Source organism: Antennarius striatus, chromosome 6 (assembly GCF_040054535.1).
Source record: "Antennarius striatus isolate MH-2024 chromosome 6, ASM4005453v1, whole genome shotgun sequence".
NCBI classification, from domain to species: Eukaryota; Metazoa; Chordata; class Actinopteri; order Lophiiformes; family Antennariidae; genus Antennarius; species Antennarius striatus.
The window spans coordinates 25063718-25086653 of NC_090781.1; the positions used below are offsets into that span (position 1 = coordinate 25063718).

Consider the following 22936-nt stretch of genomic DNA (forward strand, 5'->3'; position numbering starts at 1 on the left):
GGTCAGAGTTGTATCCAAACTACTTCCATGGTTATCCAGACAACTGTGGACCCAAAGTAGCCCAGTGCGTGCTGGGTAAAAGACCGGAAATCCCGCTATTGGTGATTTATTCCTTCCATCCTGAACCCTATTTACTGGAAAAACTTCTCAGCAACAAGGCAAAGTTTCTTGGTTGCGAATCATATTTTGCCGTGATTAGATTTCCTTGCTGCACTTTTACGACAACATTATCACGGAGGCATGTCTTTGCTTTTGTGTCTTTGCTGTTTGGAATGCAGCCATGTGTGAACATGAGAATTAGGCTCTCAGAGAGGGCGAGCTCCGGTTTTTACTTCCAACGTGTGGTTGCCAACAGATTCTTCTTGTGGATAAGCTGAGACGTGGAGACCTCGAACTGCTCCTCATCGTCTGCTGTGTGCTTGTAGTTAAAAATCAGGAAGTAATTTGGGCAGCATGTTGTCTTAGAGGAGAGTCCTCGATCTTCTTGTCTCGCTGAAGTAAACCCTTCGAGGGTCATTCGTACTCGGATGTCTGCTTTTAGTTCGGTGGGATGGATACACTTTGGGCCAAAAACGGACATTTTTGTTGTTTTTATGTCTTCCTCTCTAAATGAGTCAGTCAAAAGGCCAAGTATATGAAATTTTTCCTATAAATTTATTTCATTTTTATTTTCTAAATGACTTAACGGCTGTCATTGAAAGTGTATAGAATAGCAGATTTTCACTATTTGCACACAAGTGCTTAATTGTAAAAATTTTGATAATTGACTCCCAATATACCACCTTTTTCATTTTTTCATATACTGTAATCATATGTAATTATATATGTGTGTGATATACTGTATATTTATACAACAATGCTGACTTGTTATAATGAAACATGAATCCTCATTGTCTGCAGCAAGACATCACCCCGCAATCACCCCACACCTCCATGTTTTTGTGCATAAGTTGTTAAGAAATCACTCAAATTTCTAATTTAATTCATCTAAATGGACTCAAAAGAGTTGTCACATGGGACTGACCCTGTCCTATTATTCTTTGTTTTTTGATCTGTAATTTAAACCCATGACGTCATCGGTACTGGGGATTGATCAAGCATAAACACCAATGGCTAGCCTTTCTGCATCAATCATCTGCGGGTGTACCTCCCTGAAGTATTACCTATTTTTAGCAATCATCTGTGAGCTTATTGTTCAGCATTCTACCATGAAACTTGCAAAACCAGCCACAGATGATTGTGGATGGACCTTCTTCTGGCGCTCACATGATGGTACATAATTGTGGTGAACCTGTATCGTACTCCACCTGTTAAAATTTGGGATTTAGCCAAAATTATACAAATTACATTAGACCTTATTTTCCAAAATATTGCTTTTTCTCGCAATTATTTTATGGTTCAGACTTTAAACAGTTGAGACAGAACTAATTAATGATTCAAAATGATGCAAGGCAATTCCTGCTGTGACGTAATCTCTTGCACAGCTAACTGATTTTCATTTCTTGCTTGAAGCCATCTTGATGCACTCTTATCACTGCAGACAATGTCAGAACAAGGAGGTCCTGCGGCGAGCAGCAGCCTTCAGTGGGGGGTGGGTGTAGCTGCGAATGGGAATAAATGTGGCTGGTTTTTATCCATGGGGAAAGATCCAGTGCAGTACTGGCTTGAGTTTGTTTCAGCTGGGTCATTTTGCTGGAAACTGTAAGCGTTTATACTAGAATGACGTTGTGTGGTGTTTTGCGAGGGGGCGGGGCACGTGAGAGGAAGGCTTTCTTGTCACCCAGGGGAGAAAGATGAGAGGCAGAGAAGCATTCATGCATAGGCAGAGAATGGGGAGTGATGTCAGGACGGAGCAGCGATGGCTGGGGAGGGGTTCCCTGCCATAACGGAGCTGATTGCCGTCACAGTGTCAGATAAAGTAGTACCTCGAGATACGAGTTCAGGCATGGAACAAATTCAACTCGTAAGTCAAAAAGCATTTAACCATTTAAATAAATAATTTTAATCCATTCCAACCTTGTAAGAAAAGCTCCAAACTCCTTAAATTATGATGAATTTTTAAAAAAAATCAACCAATAGACCACCAACACGCGGTAAAGAACGAGATACGATCTCAGCTGATGTTGTAACCATCCGTCAACATGTGGTAAAGAATGAGATGCAATCTCACTGATGTTGTAGCCATCCGCTAACACGTGGTAAAGAACGAGATGCGGTCTCACTGATGTTATATCCATCCGCCAACACGTGGTAAAGAAAGGGATGCGGTCTCGCTGATGTCGTATCCATCCACCAACTAGTGGTGGTGTCTTGAAGCACGACTCTTGTCTCAGGCTCTGCTGGTATGTCAAACAAAAATATGGACAGAGCGTTGTCTCGTATTTCAAAGAACTTGTATGTCGAGCAGCTCATATCTCGAGGTTCTACTGTTCTTTTTTAAATGATGCAGAAACTGATGCCTTTGTCTGTTTCTAAATCTCTGTTTAAGCATCAGTCTGACTGGTGAACAAACGCCTGAAATGCACAAACTGCATCGATTGTCATACGACGTATTTGTCTTGTAAAAATGAACGAAGCAACAAAAGCGTTTCAGTTAGAATTTATTGCACTCCACTGACAAACAGAGCCTGTGGTGAATGTAGAAATTAAAGTGTGTGTGAGCTGTCACAAAGTCTGCTTGTGTTCACACCAAACCACCATACTGTCTGCTGGGGACACGTTCACAAACTGTGTTTGATGAGGAATAATTAATTCAACAACTCCAGCTGGAAACACCCAAAATAACCTCTGAGCACACAAAAGGCCGTCGTTGATGTCGTTGACGCTGTCCGGCCCATTGTCCTGCGTCCCGAGTGGAAACCAGCCGTTAGCGTGCGTGTCCACATGATTCCTTTTTCCTCTTGCTTTCTGGTGGTTCCCAGTCGGTACATCTGTGGGGAAAGACTTTGAACGTGCTCCACACTAAGCCTACTCTCTCTCCCTCCCTCCGTCTCTCTTCCCTCCCACCCAGCAGCTGTTTTCCTGTCTTCGCTGGGAACCAGAGCCAAGCTGTTTTTTCCCCCCCATCCTCACGTCACAAGCAGGAACTTGCCGACTTACTGACATCCACACACAGTTTTTGTCTGCCTGTGGACTGTCCCACACACTCGTCTGGCGGTTGACGGTGTGCTGACCTCATTTTTTGGTCTCCAGCCTGTGGAGCAACTATTCCTACTGTGCTCTTCAGCCGCTGGTTTCGCGTTTCTTTGTGAGTCCACCTGACGGTTCGGAGAAATGCTTTCATGGTAAGACGTCTCTTCCCGGCTTCAGTCAGTTGATGGCTTGTTTGTCTTTCCTCCAGTTTCCCGTCTGGCTGTTGGCTGGACCGTCGCTGGGCTCATCAAGCCCCAGAAAAACCTTTTCAATGAATGGGAAGAAAACAAGAACACAAAGGGTTTTGTTTGTAAAAGTTTGATGGAGCTGCTGCGCTAACATCTTCTGAGAAGTTGGTTAAATGTTGTGTATTGTTGTATAATTTAAAATATTAAGTCGGTCACTTTTTTTTATCTTAAATGCTTTTGGGTCCACTTGATTACAGCCATTAGCGTTAGAACTTTGTTTCACTCACTTGAATGTTGAAGTGTTGGGACGGGAACACTGCGCTTCACCATCCCAGTTTAGTTCTATTCAGACTTTTTAGATACTATATTAAATGTCTGAATTCACTTGCCACAGAAAAGCAGTAAGATGTTCTGTCTTGTTAAAACAGAGCAGAGAGATTGTGAAAAGGAGGTCCGAATAAACTGTGGGTTCAGCAGAACAATAAAATAGTTGTTAAGGTTTTGGTCTTTAACAGCTATAATTGGGCATCATGTGGATTTCAACACTACTCTGCTCTCCGGTTGTGGAAGTTTCTCGATCCCAGTTCTTTTGAAGGGATGAGTCAGAACCGTCCACATACTTATGTCACTGATAAGAAAACATTTTGTACACGCCGTCCTCTTGAGAGTATCATCGGTTATGAATGACTCATTCATGAGCTCAATGGGCTGGAAACGGACTACTGCCGTTAAACTGAAAGGCTACTCGAGTTAGAGTGAAGTTTATTGGGGAATAAATTGGGAGGAAACTTAAAACAGGTGGACGTCTAATAATTACAGTCAGCCAGCTATAGGGTTGTAGTTTAATGTCGTGATCGTTTTATGACATGTATCAAATGACATCAAAGTTCTCATCAAAGACGTCTTCTTGCTATGGAGAATAGTTCATCAAGAGGACGTCAGGTCGTTGGGGTACAACTGTAACTTGTCTCTACTTGTTTTGGGCCTCAAAAAAAAATCTCTGATCTACTTCCAGTTGTTTCTGATAGACTCAGGGCAACATGGAAAAACCCCTCGAATGTCCAACTGGAAGTGGCAGACTGTTGGTTGAAGCTATAAAGTTAGCTGCCAGTGTTTTGTCTCGCAGTTGGATCAGAGATTGTGAACCGACATTCAAAGATGTTGGAAAACAGAAAATCATAGATTGGAAGTGTTACAGCCACACAAAGGCTTTGGGAAGGCAACGAGAAATGTTGAGCCAGAGCACCAACTAATCCTATATTTATTTATTTATTTAGTCACAAATTCAACCAGTCATGGACTGTTTTCAATAATTCTCTTTTAATATGCATTAGAACCTCAACATACAAGCTTTTTGAGATACAAGTTGTCACTCTGTCCATATTTTTGTTCGACATACGAGCAAAAACTGATACGAGTTGTGCTTCAGGATACTACCGCTCGTTGGCGGAAGGTTACAACATCAGCTGAGACCGGATATCGTTCTTTCCCGTGTTGGCGGATGGATACAACATCAGCGGAGGCCGCATCTCGTTCTTTATTGGTTGACATGTCTATTTTTTAATACTTGAGAGGGTTTTGGGCTTAAACAAGTAAAAATGATTTTAGTTATTTTAATGTTCAAATGTTGTTTGACTTACGAGTTCAGTCGCAGAACAGATTCAACTTGTATCTCGAGGTACTACTTTACCAGGTCTAGTTCCGTTCACTGTTTTCTGAACACATGAAACATGATGATCCTCTTTGTCTACTAAAAATGGAGCTTAGCTTCTATTTCTATCTGCCTTTTGCTTCACAAACCTTAATAAAGGTTATGGTTATTTAAAGGTTGCTTGCATCTCGTTGACTGAGTGTGTGTATGAACACACATTCGCATGTCGTCGTCGGCCCCAGCTGGTGTGTTGCTACGTGGGTTCTTGGGTTCATGTTGGTTGTACTTCAGTGTTCCCGCCTTATGGACACACACACATCTGTGTGTGTTGTTTGTTTCTGCTTGGGGTTCTTTCAGGCTGTGTCTGTTTGATATGCTAACAGAGGCTTTCTTGCTTTAAACTGTCCCAGACTCTCCTTGTCTTCCATCTCTCATGCCTAGCAGAAGCGAATCTCTGGGATATTCTGGGAAGACGTACAGGAGACGAGGCAATGAGTGTTGGATCGTCTTTTCCACTGAATTCAAATCATTTTCATCCGAAGAAAAGGTCTTTCAGGGTTTCCCCCACATCACCTTGAAGTCACCTGATATTTGTCCTTAACTCCCCTTTCCGCATCCTTGCTTCTCATCTCCTTCATCTTCGTCCTCATCAACAAACCTTTTGTCATAGCCCAAATTTAATCTGTCCTTTCATCAACGTTTTTTTTTTTTTTTATTTCATCTGCACTAATCAGCCAACTGTCTTCACATCTGTGCAAGAACTGATTTCTTTATGCTGGCAGTGATGAGTAACTGCTGGAAATCCTCCTACTTTATTCTACTCCCTGACTGAACTGGTATTTTCCGTTTCCACCAGCTGTTGGTTGTGAATCCAATGCTGCTGAAAAAATTACTGCTTCCTTAGAAAGTATGAAAAAGAAGTCATTAATTAGCAGGAATTGGAGACAGTCAATCCGGAATGTTAATGTGTAAGGGGACTGTTTCATGAGCGTTAGAAACATGTTACTGCAAGACGGTGAAGTGTTGAGAGAAAGGTGTTTAATCAGTAGTAATATCTGACATCTGAGATTGATTGATTTCTATCTGTCACCCCTGAAGCTCCGCGGTGCACTGGGTGGCTCCGCGGTGTCCCCCGCCTCACGCCCTATGCCGCCGAGATAGGCTCCGGCTCCACGTGACCCGCTGCGGCGGATGTAGCGGTGGTAATCTGAAGATGACTGACTGACCCCTGAAGCAATAAAAAATGTTTACATAGGAAGCTAGCTGCCTAACGCATAGTCAAAGGTAGAGGGATAAAAACGTACCTCTGGCCATCAATCGCAAATGTTTCAGAAAGAAATTGACAGATGTTGATTAAAATGTGTGAGGATTTCACGCCATTTTCCACTGTTAACAACTGTCAGGCCACAGAACTAGGAACTACATTAGCAGGAACAATGTTGGCGTCTGTTCCTCTTGTAATTACGTAACTGATGTATTATTAGCCTGTTCTGTAGACTTTGAATGAGTTTGGGTTGGTTTGTCTCGACGCCTCTGGCGGTTCTTCTCGTGGAGAATCGGTCAAAGTGGGTGATCAGCAGCAGGAAGTTCCCATTGTGTTCCACGTTGAACGACTAACCTCTAATACTCCACTAGTGTGTTTCATTGAGATGTTTCGACGACCACTTCTGCCCAACTTTACATGTCTAGTCTGAACGAGACTACAGAACAACACCTTGAGTGTGCGATTGTATTTAGCATGCACGAATTAACCATTTTGTTGTCTTCTTGGTTTACATTCTTTTGCATTAGCTGCTAGCTGCTACTAGCTGCATTATATGTCATCTGGTTTGAACCCCATGCACACAAGTTATCAACATTTCAACCCTCTCCCCTCTTCAATCGGTGGCACCGGTCCCACCTTGACAAGGATATAAATTGTCCTTTCTCTCAAACGCCCTCAGCAAGAACCTCAAATCGCTGATGCACGCAGGATCTGATTGGTTTGAAATATGAGCTTGATAGTTTTATGTACGCGATGCAGTCGGGCCGTCCGTCTAGGGATGACGTTTGTTTGCCTTTTCAAGCCAAATTATTGCACTTTCAGACGTTGGAACTTCTAGTTACTCAAATTAATCAACCGTTGCTAAGTGCAATCGTCACAATTATATCAAAGACGCCTTCATTCTTGTGTAAGCAGACTTTAGACACATGACTCACAAAAACTACAAATATAGAAGTGTGTGTGTGAGCCGGGATTTGTAATTGTAGCTTGGTTCGTCTCCGTAAATATGGAAAGCTAAATAAAAGAAAATATTTTCCTCATTATGTCGTCCTACCCCCCAGATTTTTTTCGCTCACTGTTGGCGAGCCTAAACATACATAACAGCAGAAGGGCTTGTGTTTGTCACGTATGTCACATGTACAAATGAGCAAATGTCAAGTGTGTATTTGACCACCACGGATTAGCGCCTGTAGCTAAATTGAACTGTCAGATGAGTATCTTTATTTGTCATGGATCCATGCATCACGTCAGATGGTAGGCATTAATTAATGAGGGAGCGTAGCGCCTGTCACTTCTAATGGCTTTCTGTCACGAGATAACATTTTGTCTGTCAACCGTTACATGTGTTGAGTCATGAGTCTTGTGACTTGTTGGCTCATTTAGCATCTGCGCCATGGCCACCCCCCCCCCTGCATCTCACATCTCCGATTGATTCTGTAAGAACCAATCCCGACGGATTGAAATGACTATCTTCTCTTTCTTGCATCGGAATGGCCTTTGCCTAACTGGACTTTCCGATTTTAATCATCTGATTCTGTCTGGTCTGGTTCAAAACTTCCCTTGAGGGTCGGCGTCGGTAAACTCTCTGGACTTTCCCTTGGAAGAAACACGTGGTGCCGTTTCCTGAGAAACTATAGGCGAATTAAAACACTTGAAGGTCTGCGTATCGGAAAGAGTGAGAGGCAGGGTGAGGAGTTGTGTCAGAGCAGAACATTTGGAAATGCTGGATGACTAATAGGGATGTCGGCACACAGTTTATTGTCACATAGCATTGGTTTCACGTAAAAAAGCACAAATTTATTAATATGCATTCACGAGTTGAGGGTTTAATGGTGTTTCTTTAAGAGTTGGGGAAGTGGTGCATGAAAAAATCTCATTATTAACATTGATAAGTGTGATATAATGTTGAAATAATGACATTTGCAAGGCAGATGTTTGGTATATTGTTCGTATTCCAGCACCCAGACACAAAGCAGGAACCTAGCTGATCAACGCGCTGTAGAATTAAACTGTTTAAGCCAATTATGCCTTAGAAAAATGTTTGCATTCTGTCTGCTTCACTTAAAAACTGCTTTCCTGGGAACAAACGGTGCTGGCAAGACGCCGCTCTCCATCTCTGGAGGTAGAATGTTAACACTCTGGCTTGGTTGTAGATCGATCAAGATTCGTATCTCCTTCCTTTTACCTCTAGAACATGGAAGAATTTCATTCCATGAAGGAAAAGGTTGCTGGAGAGGAGTTTCACTGGATGCTAGTGAAAGTTTTACTGATAAACTCGTGGTTTTCACACAGCAGGCAGTCACACGGTGATGAAATCATCATTTTGATGCATCACCACTCATCCATATTCTGTTCGTCATTGCATCACCACTCTCTGTCTGGGATTTGAGTGGAATCTCGAGGTGCCTAGAGATTTTTGCACATCCAGCGTTGAGTGTAAATGTGCAGCAGAGAGAGCCAGGTTTGAATATCTCTTCATCGCACAGTTTCCAATCTCGAGGTACTGATTTGACAAGCAAATCGGATTGTCGGATTTGTGGGGCCAAATTAGAGATGGTAGTTATTTTCATTTCGAAGAAGTTTGAAGTCATCGCTTTTGATTTGTCTCCACGAAATAACTTTCATCTATATTAAATTTCTTTGGGCGGGAAATCAAATTATTTGTTCAGATTTTAAGTTGTGATTATTTCTTGTTGCCAAATAAAAAGCTGAAACTATTTTCTGCTTTTGTTTCAGGAGTTTGGTTCCTCCTGGTTGAACCCTTCCATCCAGGACCCACTGTGCCACCTTTACGCACATGAGGTAACGCCAAGACCCGCTGCCCCCTTTTTACCACCCTCGGTCCATCCGGTTCCCACCCCTCTACCCCTCCTTCCTCCCTTGGACCAGCCAATCATGGGACAGAAGATCTCCGGCAGCATCAAATCAGTGGATGTACGCGGAGAGTCGTCATATCGTCCGGTACGCCGCGAATTACGCGGCCCAGATTTCTGTCGACCGCCCCGGCTGGACTTGCTGCTCGACATGCCGTCGGCCACACCCGAGACCCAACTTCGCCACGCCTGGAACCCCGACGACCGTTCGCTCAACGTCTTCGTCAAGGAGGATGACAAGCTGACGTTTCATCGCCACCCGGTGGCACAGAGCACGGACTGCATCCGAGGGAAGGTGGGATACACCAGGGGTCTCCATGTTTGGAGGATCCACTGGCCGTCCAGGCAGAGAGGCACCCACGCCGTCGTAGGCGTGGCCACCCCCGAGGCGTCTTTACACTCTGTGGGCTACACGGCCCTGGTGGGCTCGGACTCCGAGTCCTGGGGGTGGGATCTGGGTCGAAACAGACTCTATCACGATGGAAAGAACCGTCCCGCCGCCACGTCGGCACCAACGTACCCCTGTTTCCTGGAGCCGGACGAGTCGTTTGTACTTCCAGACGCTCTGACGGTCATACTGGACATGGACGAAGGGACGCTGAGCTTCATGGTGGACGGACAGTATCTAGGGGTGGCTTTCAGAGGGCTGAAGGGCAAGAAACTGTATCCCATAGTCAGCGCCGTTTGGGGGCACTGCGAGGTTTCTATTCGCTACGTCAACGGACTGGATCGTAAGTTGCACACAAACACACACACGCTTGAAAAATCAGGACGACACAGGAATTAAAATGCGCAACAAATTGTTGGTTTACTGCTGCTGAACTCCTAAATTAATGTCTAACACATTCGGCTATTAACACCCAGCGTGACATTTGTGTTCTACCAAGTTCGGGGTAACAACTTTAAAATGCAGGGACTACTTTTCCCACAGTACTAGGCCACGCAATCAGCTGACCTAGTGCAGTTTTCAAGTGTGTGTGGTTGGTACGCAGAATGGAACGGAATCCCAGGAAATCCAAGGATGACTTGGTTAGCTCCAAAACCGACTGCAGCGCCGCTCCATAAACCACAACCACGGAAAAGCTGAAGAGGTCTCTTAACTGTTTCCTGTGGCGTTTGAGTCCCATCTTAATTAAACTGTCCAGAGTTATCTCAATTATCCTAATCCATTCCAGCCTTGTGAAAAAAGCCTCAAGCCCCCTAAATTATAAAAAATCGCACCTTTTTTTAATCAACCAATAGACATGCAGAATTTACCTGTGTATAATTAATAATACATAAGTTACATAAACAATGATAAAGAATGAAAAGAAACTCAAAAGTCACAAGTACACACGAGCTACGTCTTTACTCCACCAACGAGAACGAGATCCGGTCTCGCTGATGCTGTATCCATCCACCAACATGTGGGAAAGAATGAGATGCGGTCTCACTGATGTTGTATCCATCCTCCAACATGCGGTAAAGAACAAGATCTGGTCTCACTGATGTTGTATCCATCGGCCAGCACGCGGGAAAGAACGAGATACAGTCACAAAAGTGAGCATTCCAAAAATTGCAGTGCCTTAATTTTGACCTCACGTACGAGATGCGCATCTCATCCGTCCGACTTTTTTTGAAGGCGGACCGAACGAGAGTTAAACAGCAAAACTCTTGAAGTTTTTGGAAGTCAGTGGAAAACATCTTAAGAACGGCTGAATTGACTCATTATTTCAAAATACAGCGGATCTTTTAAAGATGGAAAAACAATCTGCTCAAGCAACGCCGGCGTGACTGATTTGCAAATACTTCGCTGCTGGTCGGCCGTGAAGCTCAGGATTTAGGAAAGCTTTACACGCTGATGACTCATTATTTATTTGGCGTGCAGCGAATTGATATTCAGCTCATATTAGTCTGCACTGATCTATTAAAAGCCCATCATGAGAAGAGCTGCTTTGTTTACCAACAGGAAACGGCTTCAACGGGTACTATTTCTAGCCTGCCTGCCTCCAACACCGCTGAGTCGTCTCCCAGGCTTTCAGACAGTCTCCCTCAAACTTTCCTCGCACTGGGAGTAGCGGTGCGCCGGTGTCGCAGGGCGCTGTACTCTGGAAATAGTTATCATACCACAAATGGTTGCTAATCTCCAGTTAGCGCTGTGTGTGTGCAATACCGGGATGCTTTTTCTTTCTTCTAACATGCCTTATCTCCATTCCAACCTTGCTTTTTTCTCTAAACGGCATCAAAGGCTCTTGTATAATCGGCACATTTTTATCCACCGTCGTCCTGAAGTTGCCATGGTTGGTGTTTGTGTGTCGCAGCTCGTCTTTGTGTTTCGTGCAATGGGGTTTAGTCCACTTCCTACTTTAACCTGCATGTTGTACAAAGACCCAGAGCGGCCTGGAGGCGTCGCCGACAGCGAAGCATGGACACCATGTCCATGGCTTCGAGCCATGTCTGTGTGTGTGTGTGTGTGTGTGTGTGTGTTTGTGTGCGCACGCATTGGTGGAAAGTGGCCAGTAGTGAAGGAATTCTGGAGGATGTCCCATCATGCCCCTGAGCTCAGCGTCTGGCCATGCGGAGAGAGGTCTGTCGAGTTAAATGTGTATGTGTGTGTGTACACACACATTACACAGCTGAAACACACATAATGAAGAGTGGCACTCATTCATCTTCTGTTAAAACATGTGGCAGAGTAGAATCCTGTATGTATTTTGGTATATCGTTGCCACTTGAGTTGAAATATCGGCACTATTTTACTGTAGTGTTAGCAGCAGAGGTGTGTTCAGGCGACTTCAATCCTCAAGCCTTCCTGTCACGACTCTTTGAGTTTTGTGGGTACAGCACAAACTTGTAATTGCTCTACTGCAGTGCATTCAAGTGTTTTATGCGAGTTCAGGGCTGATTGGGTTGAAACGTTTTAAAGCTTCTTTTATGTGCACCACTAACACACTTTACTCCAATGGCTGGACCGCCATTCAGTCCTGGGCCAAGTGGTCCTACCAGAATCTGGAGTTCTGGTTGTGTTTGTTATTCTTTTGGTGAACGACCATAACAGTTTATTACTAAAATAGAAATGACGCCTCGTGTAAATGGTTGTAGAGGTAAACCTTGGTTTATGTTGTTTACTAGTTCCAGTAAGTTAACCTGAAGATAACTCTTCTCAGTTCTGTACTGGACTTTATTAATGAATGCATTTTAATATTTGGTTAATAGGAATCTACTTGTATTTTAAGATTACAGACCATTTCATTTCATTTTTTAATAGTACAAAAAAACGTCTCCGTCTAGTCTTTAGCCGCTTCTTCCTCATTGTGGGTCACGGGGGTTGCTACGGGCTAATGATATATTTTTATTCTGATTTATTGTACAGTAACATTATGTATGTTTTAGGGTTTACTAGGGATTTAATGATTCCAGTATTTATGGCAGACAGATATAAAGTGGAGGAAAATGATGTGTCTCCCCCCCCTTTTTTTTTAAACCAATCTATACTTGGGAATCACATAAGCCGAGGTTTACCTGTAAAATTAAATTATGGTGCATGATTTGCAATCTCTTTGTACCAAGGAGGCACACACTAAAAGCAACAGCTTCAGTTGGACTCAGACCTCTTGATAGAACTTTGTTCTATTCTACCGGGTGATGAATTCATCTCCATGTTGTGTTATAAGAACAATGGAACCAGGTGTTACCCCATTCCCAGATCTTGTCATTGTACATCCTGTCAAAAGGACTAAGGATTTCTGGTTCTGCTCTTTGTCGTGTCGTCCATTCCCTCTCCTGCGTCTCCTGCGTTCATTTGTTATTCCGTGTGGTAACTATTTACTCCCTCCTGTTTAGTCTCTTAATGCGCTGCATTAATGCGGTTCTCTCTTCCCTCCAGTCCTTCTATGAAAGCTTTTGCCCTCAGTCCCACAGACTGAGGGCAAAAGCTGTTGAAAGCTAACCCTACTGAGACATGATGATTGCTTTCACACCACGGACTCGCACCACTGTCAGCCTGCTCTTTCTTATATCCCTAATTTCTAAACATCAGAATGACTGAATAATTTTCCTTTTTTCCTTCTTATGAAAACGGGAAAAACCTAGCTGAACACTAGAGACGAAGAGTTGCTCTTATTTTTGCCGTCTTTTGTAAATGAACCCTGTCGGACTCCGTTTCTCGACAGGGTATTTCCCCCAACATGCCCTTTACCTGAAGGTGTGATTAGCCTCCTTGTAACAGGAAAGGTATTGATCGCATTTGCCATGTTCTTCCACAAGTGAAATGTCACACAACATGTACTGCTGTGCTGTACGTTGTTATTCCACTTCGCATGTCGAAGTGCTGTCTGAAAACACGCTGGAACAGCATTGTGCCACCTTTGATTGTTCGGCGTGAATCAAAAAGACGGTGTACACAACAGTCAGCTGTGTAAAACGTGCTGTTTGTGTTCCATCTTGTATCTCCTGCTGTGTTTTGTAGTTCTTTGTCTTCAGCATTAATCCCTCCTTTTGACATTTTACACCCCCTGCTGTGGTGTCACATTTCTGCAGCGCCGGGTTAAGCTGACTTACTGGGTAAGTGGGAGGTTGACCAGGTAGCCTGCTCGCTCGTTTGTCGGTCCAGTTTGTGCTCTACACAAATAGACTCTGCTGTTCAGAGCTGTCAACAGGATTTCCTGCACTGATTCAAGCAATAACGTAAAGTAGAACTTTGCAGAAGACAACCCCAGATGCTACATCAGCTAGTCAGTGGTGGTTAGATTATTAGTCTTTATTGTGTTAGTGAATAAGAGGCTTGAATAACACTCCAGAATCCTGTTCTGTGGAAGTTGGTGTAAAGAAATTCTGGAATGGTTGTCAAGACATGCCTGTAAAGTGCAAAACCTTTTTTAAAAAAAAAGAAAGAAAAAAAGACATGCCTGTAAAGTGCAAAACCACAAAAAAGCAAATATATGATTGAGGTTGGCCAGTAGTTTACCTTTTTGAAGTATGAAGTGTAATGAAGAAGTTAAACTCCCAAATAGTACCTCAAAAGTTTAAGACAAGTAACAAGACTTAGACGACACTGATGTTTAATGTTCCTAAAGCATCACGAAACGGGCAGACTTACCGGTGGTCAGGGATTTATCACTTCTGCCATGTTTGGGACAACATAGTGAACGTTGCTGTGAGTACTTCCCTGCTTTCTTTGTCTTTCACGAACAAAGTCATTGTCTGGACTCATCCTGGTAGAAATCCTGTGGATCTCTACCAAGATAACGGCGTTTGCTCCCACTACCATGTTAGTACAGATGTCATGGTGTTGGGGTGAAACTTTCGTGATCTCAAGAAGCTTTGGACATGTTCCTCTGACACTGGTTTGCGTCGGGTAACACTTGGTATGTGTTGGGTGTTTCTCTTCCTGCTTGGAGCACTGTAGTTTCCCAAGTATTCCCTTTTTCTCTTGAAGAAGTAAATGAATGTTGTCTGGAAAAGTCTCTTCACACCAATTATGCAGTGACAGTTAAAGGCTGAATAAGAAGGCAGCGGTGCATGGACATTAAAGGCAGTAATTGGCTGCTCATGGGTCTCCCACCCCTGCTGGTCGCGGTAGATGGGTGGGCGTCTTTTACAGGGAATAAATTGCGGTATGTTAACGGTGATTAAAGCAAGACTTGAAATGCTGGAATAAGCAGGGGGCGGTCACATACCAGGTCTATAGAGATGTGATTCTATCAACGGTTGATAAACGGTGATACAATGGGAGTGTGATAACAGCCTTTGAAGTATTCCCAGTCAGACTTGTTGGTAAAACTGTGTTCCACCTGTTTCCTATCAGGACGGCCACATCTGCGTCTGGGACACATTTGTCTGAGGTTTTGTCTGTTGTTTGCACAGGGTTGGTGATGCATCTGTTTTCTGTCGATCCGTTTCTGTTGCACCGTTTCCCCACAGGCAAATGTGGTTTGAACAACAGTGTATTGTTGTATTGTTGGGGAGGAATTGAGGTGTTTCAATCCTTCACCTTTTCAACTTTTCGTTCAAATTCATCTCGAAGTTTTAGGCAAACGACACTTTTCAGGATCCCATCAGGGATCCTATCAGGGTGGAAACGTTAAGTGTTTGGGGAAACTAAATTAAAATTGAGGTAGTTCATGAACTTTAAGTGTTCGTAGACAAAGTGGACTATTTTGGTGGTTGCTCAGTTCCTTATGCTAATAATTTCACAACACTTCTGCTAGTTTAAAAAAGAAAACCTATTCAAGAACTTGCTGAACCCAAACGAAGATGTTCCAATTTCGCAGCTATTCTTTGTGTGCATGGCTGTTAAATGGTGCGTGTTCACACACAAACCCCCCACACTATACACTTGCACTCTTTTTTTCTTCTCCTGAGCAGCCGGAGACCGTCGTTGTGGACCTCGCTAGCTTGCCGTGTGATGTAATAGTCAGTCAGATATCGCCAGTGGCAGGAATAACTCGTTCAGTGAACAATTGGTTTCCGCTCTGAGTGGACGATTCAATTTGGACACATGCGTTTCCAATTTGTTGTAAGCGAGGCCTGCTGCTCGCCTCACCGTTCTAAAGTCTGGTGCTGACAACACCGCTGCGCTCCAATTTTCTTCTGTGCCGTAGATTATTGATCTAAATCTGTCCATAGATAAAACTTCCTCTTTATATATCTTTTGACTTATTGCTGGAAAGCGAAGCAGATGTGTACCTTGAGGCCTGCCTATGCGAAGCTGGCGGACTCGTCATCTTAAAACTAGGTCAGACAGCTCCAACAGTTTTATGCTAATCTATTAGATAAGCATGGCTGGGGAGTCTGCGTCCTCTCCTGTTACCACCTTCTCTCGTAATGAAGGGTGTGCAGGTGGAAGAGGTTGAGTTAGGGGAACGGGAAAATCGGAACTTGTGCCGAAAAGATTGGTGGCATAATTTAAAATGGGACGTAACTGGGTCATGTTGTCTTTGTATGCCGTTCACATGTCACCCACTCAGGTGACTATAAGAAGGAAATTGATAGGAACTCAATTTGTTGACGGCCTAAATTTTGCCTCCATTCCATTAGCTGCTGGGCGGGGGGCGTTCACCTGCCTGGCAAACGGCGCATCAGGCGCTCAGTCGTCCTTAACTGCACTTTTCCACCCTCCATTTCCTCTACTGCACCATAAATCTGTCAGAAACAGGACTCTGGCCATTCCAAAAAAGACTTAAGTGCTTGGAGAAATGGGGAGAGTGCAGACAGACATTTACATGACAGATTGGATCGAAGAGGAAATATTAAGTAGCAGGAAGTGCTATCGTTCACCTGGAGTTAACCTCAATGCCTCTGGCTGGTTAGCATTAATTGATTATTAATTGTCTTTTAAAAGCTGCTTGTGTTTTTGTGTATGGAAGACGACGTGGACACGCAGGTCGATTTTAAATAAGGAAACACTTGTTTATGTTGATGTGACATTTATGCCATAAACACAGCTTGTTTATGATGCTCCCATTTTTCATGAGAACATAAAACATGTCGGACTATTTTTATCCACGCAGACGACTTACTCCTCTAGAGATCTGAAGAGGTGTGGGGCAGATATGTTTGATATCTGCCCCTTCAATGGAGTTGATCGCCTTCAGTTGGATGTTAGTCCACTTCCTTTCAGTAGTAGTTGTCGCAGTTGTGCTGTCATGGTGTAAGGAGATGATTGACCATCTTCGAGTTGAGTCACCTTGAGCTGGTTTTCTGAAATCGGGGCAGAAACATTTGTCCGGTGGTCTCAATGTGGTCATTAAGGTCAAGATGGCTGACGCTGAGAGGTCTCTTGGATGTGCTGGGATGGCATTGGTGACATTCCCGTCACCAACACGCTAATTGCTGCCTCGTAATCTGTGAAATGTGTGATCTGCTATAAAACGTGTCTGTTAAGGGGCGGGATCATCTAAACACTGGACAAGTGCTCATTTTTAAACGTGATTGAAGATAGAGAGAGATGAATGAAAAGTGAGTAATAAGTCTTGTAGTAGTAACATGAGATACGAGTTTAATCCCTTCCGTTTGTAAGCCAAGCAAATTCTTCTCATTTAAAATAACTACAATCATTTTAATCTGTTCTAACCTTGTGAACAAGCCCCAAACCCCCTAAATTATAAAAAAAATCATATACTCATCAACCAATAGACATGTAGACTTTACCTGTGTATAATTATATTTAAGTTACATAAATAATGATAAAGAATGAAAAACACAAAAGTCATGAACACACGAGTTATGTCTTTACTCCACCAACGAGAACGAGATCCGGTCTCACTAATGTTGTATCCATCCACCAACACATGGTAAAGAACGAGATATGGTCTCGCTGATGTTGTATCCATCCGCCAAAACGTGGTTAAGAATGAGATACGGTCTCACTGATATGTCGAACAAAAAGAGAGCGACGGCACATATCTAAAAAAACTTGTGTGTCAAGCAGCTCGTATCTCGAGGTTCTTCTGTATATACAGATGGAGTTAATGCTAAATATCTCTCAAGATCAACATGGGTCTTTCTAAACAAAGAATACGTTTCTATGTGGATTTCTCTTCAGTGATGCTTTGCTGATATGAGTCGGTGCGTCCCGTTAGCGCCGTTACTCAACTTCTGTTAAGGGGCTGTCATCCAGTTTCTCAGTGAGTTAATGAGTCTTGAAATGCTTTGAGGAACAACAAACCTCCAAACAACAGTCTGTATAGACAACTAGAAATAGGAATTTACATCCACACATCCTGTGAATTCATAAATCACGGTGCAATTTCATTCCAGCCATAGAATCCGTTTAGCTGCGTTATTAGTCAGATAGCTGCTGACGGACGGTGTGCTCTTCCTGGCTCTGCTCATCACTGCCGTCTGACAGGACCAACTGTCACCCGGGGCAACCCTTACCATGGAGATCGGCTTGCGCCAGCAGGGATTGGCCAGTTTTCAGCAAGTTTCTCCCATCATTATGTCATCTCCCCCGCTCCAGAGAGCCGTGTCAGAGTTTAATGATGCTCCCCGTTACGGCGTCACTCGTGTTTCTGGACGTGTTTAACTTACTTTTGACGGGGAATTTAAGTGTTGCACTTAAAGTTATGGTCCACTTTTTTTTAATCGGTTTTAATGGCACGGGCTTTTCGAGAAGGAGTGAATGTGTACACGTCTATTAACACCCGTCAAATGGAAGGTCTTTCCAGGGAATGCTAACGCGCTTCACCGCTGGCGCCCATTAGGAGCATCATCTATTAATAAGGCTCCCCAGAACATCACATATAGTGAATGTAACACACCTGACCTACACTTTGCAGAGCCGTGACATCACACAGCTGTGGTGCGAGGAGACTGTTGCTATGGGAACTACCTTACATGTGGGGGGCTGTGCTGGTTGGGGTGGACTGATTGAGATTCAGGTTCAGGTGGTCTCAAGGTGCAGGGTAAATGGAGACTAGTTCCTCAGAGTCCAAAACCAGTTCCACCAGTATTTTGACTCTGGAGCGCTAAAGCATTAGCAGAAGCTGACAAGCCCCGCGTTGCGGGCACATCGCTGCAGTTGAATTCAGTCGACGCGTCTCCGGGACGCTCACCACGTCGATGTGGCTGGAGATGAGACCGACAGACACCTCAGGTCCCCACGGTGCTCTTAGACGGGCTCTTCATTAAGCAAACGACGGTCTGATGGATCCAGACACGTCTGCACGCCTCGTTAGCCGCTGGTTAGCGGGGATGTCATTATTTCCTCCCGAAGGTCACACGGAAGATAAATTCAATAACAGTCCAAAATTTAAATTTGAAAAAGTAGAAAGAGTTTTAAGAGGCGCTCTCAGAGAGGGGAGCGATGATTGAGGTCTCCTGGTGTCATGTGATGCACTTTGTTTTAGACAAGACATCAAGATAAGCCAGGACAGGTCCATCGTGTCGGCTAGTGTGTGTGTGTGTGTGTGTGTGTGTGTGTGTGTGTGTGTGTGTGTGTGTGTGTGTGTGTGTGATGTCTATGGTTGAGTGTGAACGCCGTGCTCACGTCCTTCACACGGTGACTTCAGCGGACTCGGAGCAGCGGGAGCTTCGCGCGACCAGATGGTGCGTCCAGGTGGAGAAGCTTGAGTGGAGGAGTCTGTGTCTGACATTCATGGACATCACCTGCCTCCAGACCAATCAGAGGGGGCGCTGCCATGTTCCACTAGCGTGCGATTAGCACGGAGATAATTTTAGCATCTCTCGCTGACGTCTCTACTTGTTTACATATATATGAGACGATCGTTTCCTTCAGGACACCACTGCTAGTTAGTGGATGGATACAACGTGAGTGAGACCGTATCTCGTTCTTTCCCACATGTTGGCGGATGGCTAGAACATCAGTGAGACCGGATCTCGTTCTTTACCGCGTGTCGGTGGATGGATACAACATCAGTGAGACCGTATCTTGTTCTTTCCCACGTGTTGGTGGATGGATACAACATCAGTGAGACCGGATCTCGTTCTCGTTGGTGGAGTAAAGACGTAGCTCGTGTGTTCTCGTGACTTTTGTGTTTCTTTTCATTCTTTATCATTGTTTATGTAACTTATATATCATTAATTACACACAAGTAAAGTCTGTGTGTCTATTGGTTGATAAAAATGTTTTGTTTTTTCATAATTTAGGGGCTTTGGAACTTTTTTTTCAGGCTGGAATGGATTAAAATGATTTAATTTAAATGGCTAAATGTTTGACTTACGAGCTCAGTCACGGATCGGATTAACCCCGCATCTCGAGGTTCTACTTTATCTTTATTTCTAGTACATTCATGAAATAACCCCATTTAACATCCTGTCATTCATTGCTCGTCTCCATCGTTCTCCCTGGAGGCGAGCCCCTCCCTGACGCTCGAAGATCAGACCGATCGGAGACCGTCTCAATGGTTCCTCTGTCCTCGCTGGAGTCACGCGCCCTTAGAATAAAGAATAAAAACCAGCTCGATGACATTAAACCTCTTCTCCTCTGACAGCTTTCATCTGCGACGTGTGATCGGCCCTTTGCGTGCGAATCGTTCCGTGTTTCCACATTCCCGCCTGGAATCCCGTTGTCTCACCGTGTCTCCTGTGTCCCGCAGCGGAGCCCCTCCCCCTCATGGACCTGTGCCGGCGGGTCACTCGGCTGGCGCTGGGTCGGGATCGCATCCATCACATCGACGCGCTGCCGCTGCCGCAGACGCTCAAGAACTACCTCCAGTACCAGTGACCCCCCCACACACCCCCACAGACGGGACGACGACGAGAGGCCCATCTGATCACATGGTGCCTCCGACGCGGACTGACCTGCAGACATCAGCATCGACTGGATGACGCCGGGCGGGGAAGGCGGAGCTACAAAGGCTGTTTTTGTTTTTGTTTACAGCAGTTTTTGTTTTTATTGTCTTTCCCAAACTGATATTACCGGAGGAACTGAAATGAATGTGAGATTTTAAAGAGTATATTGCAATTCTAGGGTTCTGATAATCGCGACTGGAGGGGCGGCGGCCTCCACGTCGTCGGGGGCGACGGCGTGGAAACTCGTCGGTATTTATAGTCGCAGCTACGCAGCAGGATCTGTGGAGACACAACAATCCCTCCAAGCCATGGGAGATTGTGTGTGTGTGTGTGTGTGTGTGTTTGTGTGTGTGTGTGCAACATGCATGGATTGCATGTGTGTGTGTGTGTGTGTGTGTGTGTGTGTGTGCAGAATCAAAGCCCTAACTGTCGTAAGAACACAACTTGTCAGCCGCCGCCTCCAGCCTCGTCAGTCGGTTTGATTCCAGCCTCCGTGGAGGTGGATCTGGAAGGTGAAGCCGTCTCCGACTGCTGATGTGTTCCTGCTTCAGAAAAAAAACAAAAAAAGAAGAAGCACACGACGTCTTCTGTTGGAACGGAAGACGTTTCTTTTTTTTTTTGTCTTCTAAAAGTTTTAAAATGCTGCTTTTTATCCATCTTTTTTCTTCCGTTTTCCTCCCATGTGGGTTTATTTTAATCCCTGAATTTTTTTTTTCTTCTGAGAACAATGGTCTTATGGTGAGATTTTTAAAATGTTTTTTTTTTTTTTTCTTTTCTATGGATTCTGACACTTGTCTGTGGAACAGTTGTCTCACAGGTGGAGATGGAAGAATGTGTCTCCATGAGTCTTTTTAATGTGAACAAGAATAAAGTCGGCTAAGCTTATATATACCCGTCTCTGGTGATTCTTTTTTTTTAATGTGTTAACGGCTACTAGCTGCTCTTTAAATCACTCACTTAACCAAAGTTGAGTATTTTTCACTCCCAAACTGAAGCAATGATGTTAAGGTAAAACTATCATCTTGAAATGTCCATTTTTGAGCCTGATATACAGGATATACGTTTTTGTCGTCATATACAGGAAAACCTCTGCTTACGTTCTGATTATACGTCAGTTTTTGTTGGAAAAACAAGTTTACGTCATTTTACTACATCTTTCGTCCGTCAATCACAAATATCGGAATCCTAAAATCTCTAGGAAACCATTAAAACCACATGAAATAAAAATAATAGAATAAAAACATGTCGGTAGCCCGTAGCAACCCCCGTGACCCACAATGAGGAAGAAGCAGCTGTAGACGTTTTTTTCTGTACTATATTAAAAAAATCTAATTGTAAATAGATTTGTTTTAGCTAAATATTATTAAAATACGTTCATTAATCAAGTTCAGAGACTAGTTCAACTAACGTTTTTAAAAGTCGCATCGCATCTCCTGGAACCGACGAACCTGTATTTGTCTTAGTAGCCTGAAATGTTAAACTTACTAACATTTAAAAGTTGGAATTTCAGTGGTTTCATTTTAAAACTAGATTAAAATGTTTATAGCTGAGTCTAAAATACACAGATTTGGTCGACTTGACCAACTATAACTTGGCCCAGGATGTGGATTTTAAAGATCACATGGTCTGTAGTCGCTGCAGAGTGAACGGCATGAGAACCGCCAGTTGTTGATGATGAAGGTGGTGAGGAGTCTTCTGTAGCGTCGAGCCTCGGGTCCACTGTGACGGAGCCTCAAACGCCGGGCCCACTGTGATGGAGCCTCAGACGCCGGTTTGGTGTCGACGTGAGCCTCTGATCACCAGGCGGCCTGTGGTGTGATCACACCCCAGCTCCTCGTGGTGTCCTCCTGTCTGCCTGCAGAGAACCGATGGCCGCTTAGCGTCTCCAGAATGACTTGTTACAGAAGGCTTTTGGACTGGAGTACGCCCTCCTGTCCAGACGTGGCCTTGGCTCCGATCCGCTGTGGGCTCGGTTCACCATCGATCCTGATCCGTAGCGTCTCCCCCTCCAGCCCAGAGTGCTGCTCAATAATGCAGAGAGCGGCACTTTAGACGATCATTGAACAAGCCTGAGAGTTAAAGCTGATGTTTGATCTGGTTAAGAGTCACTTGTCTTTGCTGGATCCATATTTAGCAGCCTCTTGACAGTGAGGCTTCACTTCAATTCATCTCGCTGTCTTTTATTCTGCCTCCTCCTCCTCCTGCTAAATTCCCTTTCACCCCCCATGCCTGGAATATTTAAGTTTCCCCCCTTTCCCTGTCATGCATGTATCAGGGCGGGCCTGTCGTTTCTCTGTTCTCTTTGGATGGAAGGTAAAAGGTGTTCCAGCATACACACGTATATACGAGTGGCTGTAGAGGAGGTGGTTTACACAGACTGGTTGTCTGCTGGAGGCACAGATCCATAATTTATGGAGGAAAAAAAAAGTCCTGTGCCTGCAGAGCTTAAGTCACGTAAAAGCTTACATCTCGTATTTCCTCCTCGACTCCAGACCTCTCTCCTCAAAGCGAGGGATGCTCGTCTGACCTACTTCATCCAAACACAGATCGCAGATCAGGATGGAACTCCTAACATCTGCTCCGTCTTTCATCG

The 22936-nt window shown here is 44.2% G+C and overlaps 1 protein-coding gene across 3 annotated transcripts in view; it reads left to right on the forward strand.

Annotated features, from left to right (window-relative positions):
- LOC137596317 (SPRY domain-containing SOCS box protein 4-like) overlaps positions 1-21528 on the forward strand; it is a 34016-nt gene extending 12488 nt beyond the window's left edge. The window contains exons 1-3 of one of the 3 annotated variants that reach the window (XM_068316712.1): positions 2614-3284; positions 8972-9839; positions 20043-21528. In XM_068316712.1, the coding sequence (XP_068172813.1) occupies positions 3282-3284; positions 8972-9839; positions 20043-20062 (891 nt within the window). In that variant the 5' untranslated portion in view covers positions 2614-3281 and the 3' untranslated portion in view covers positions 20063-21528. Of the gene's footprint in view, positions 1-2613; positions 3285-8971; positions 9840-20042 lie in introns of those variants that run through there. The other 2 variants (XM_068316711.1, XM_068316713.1) reach the window with 2 other exon arrangements.
- The last annotated feature ends 1408 nt before the right edge of the window (positions 21529-22936 follow it).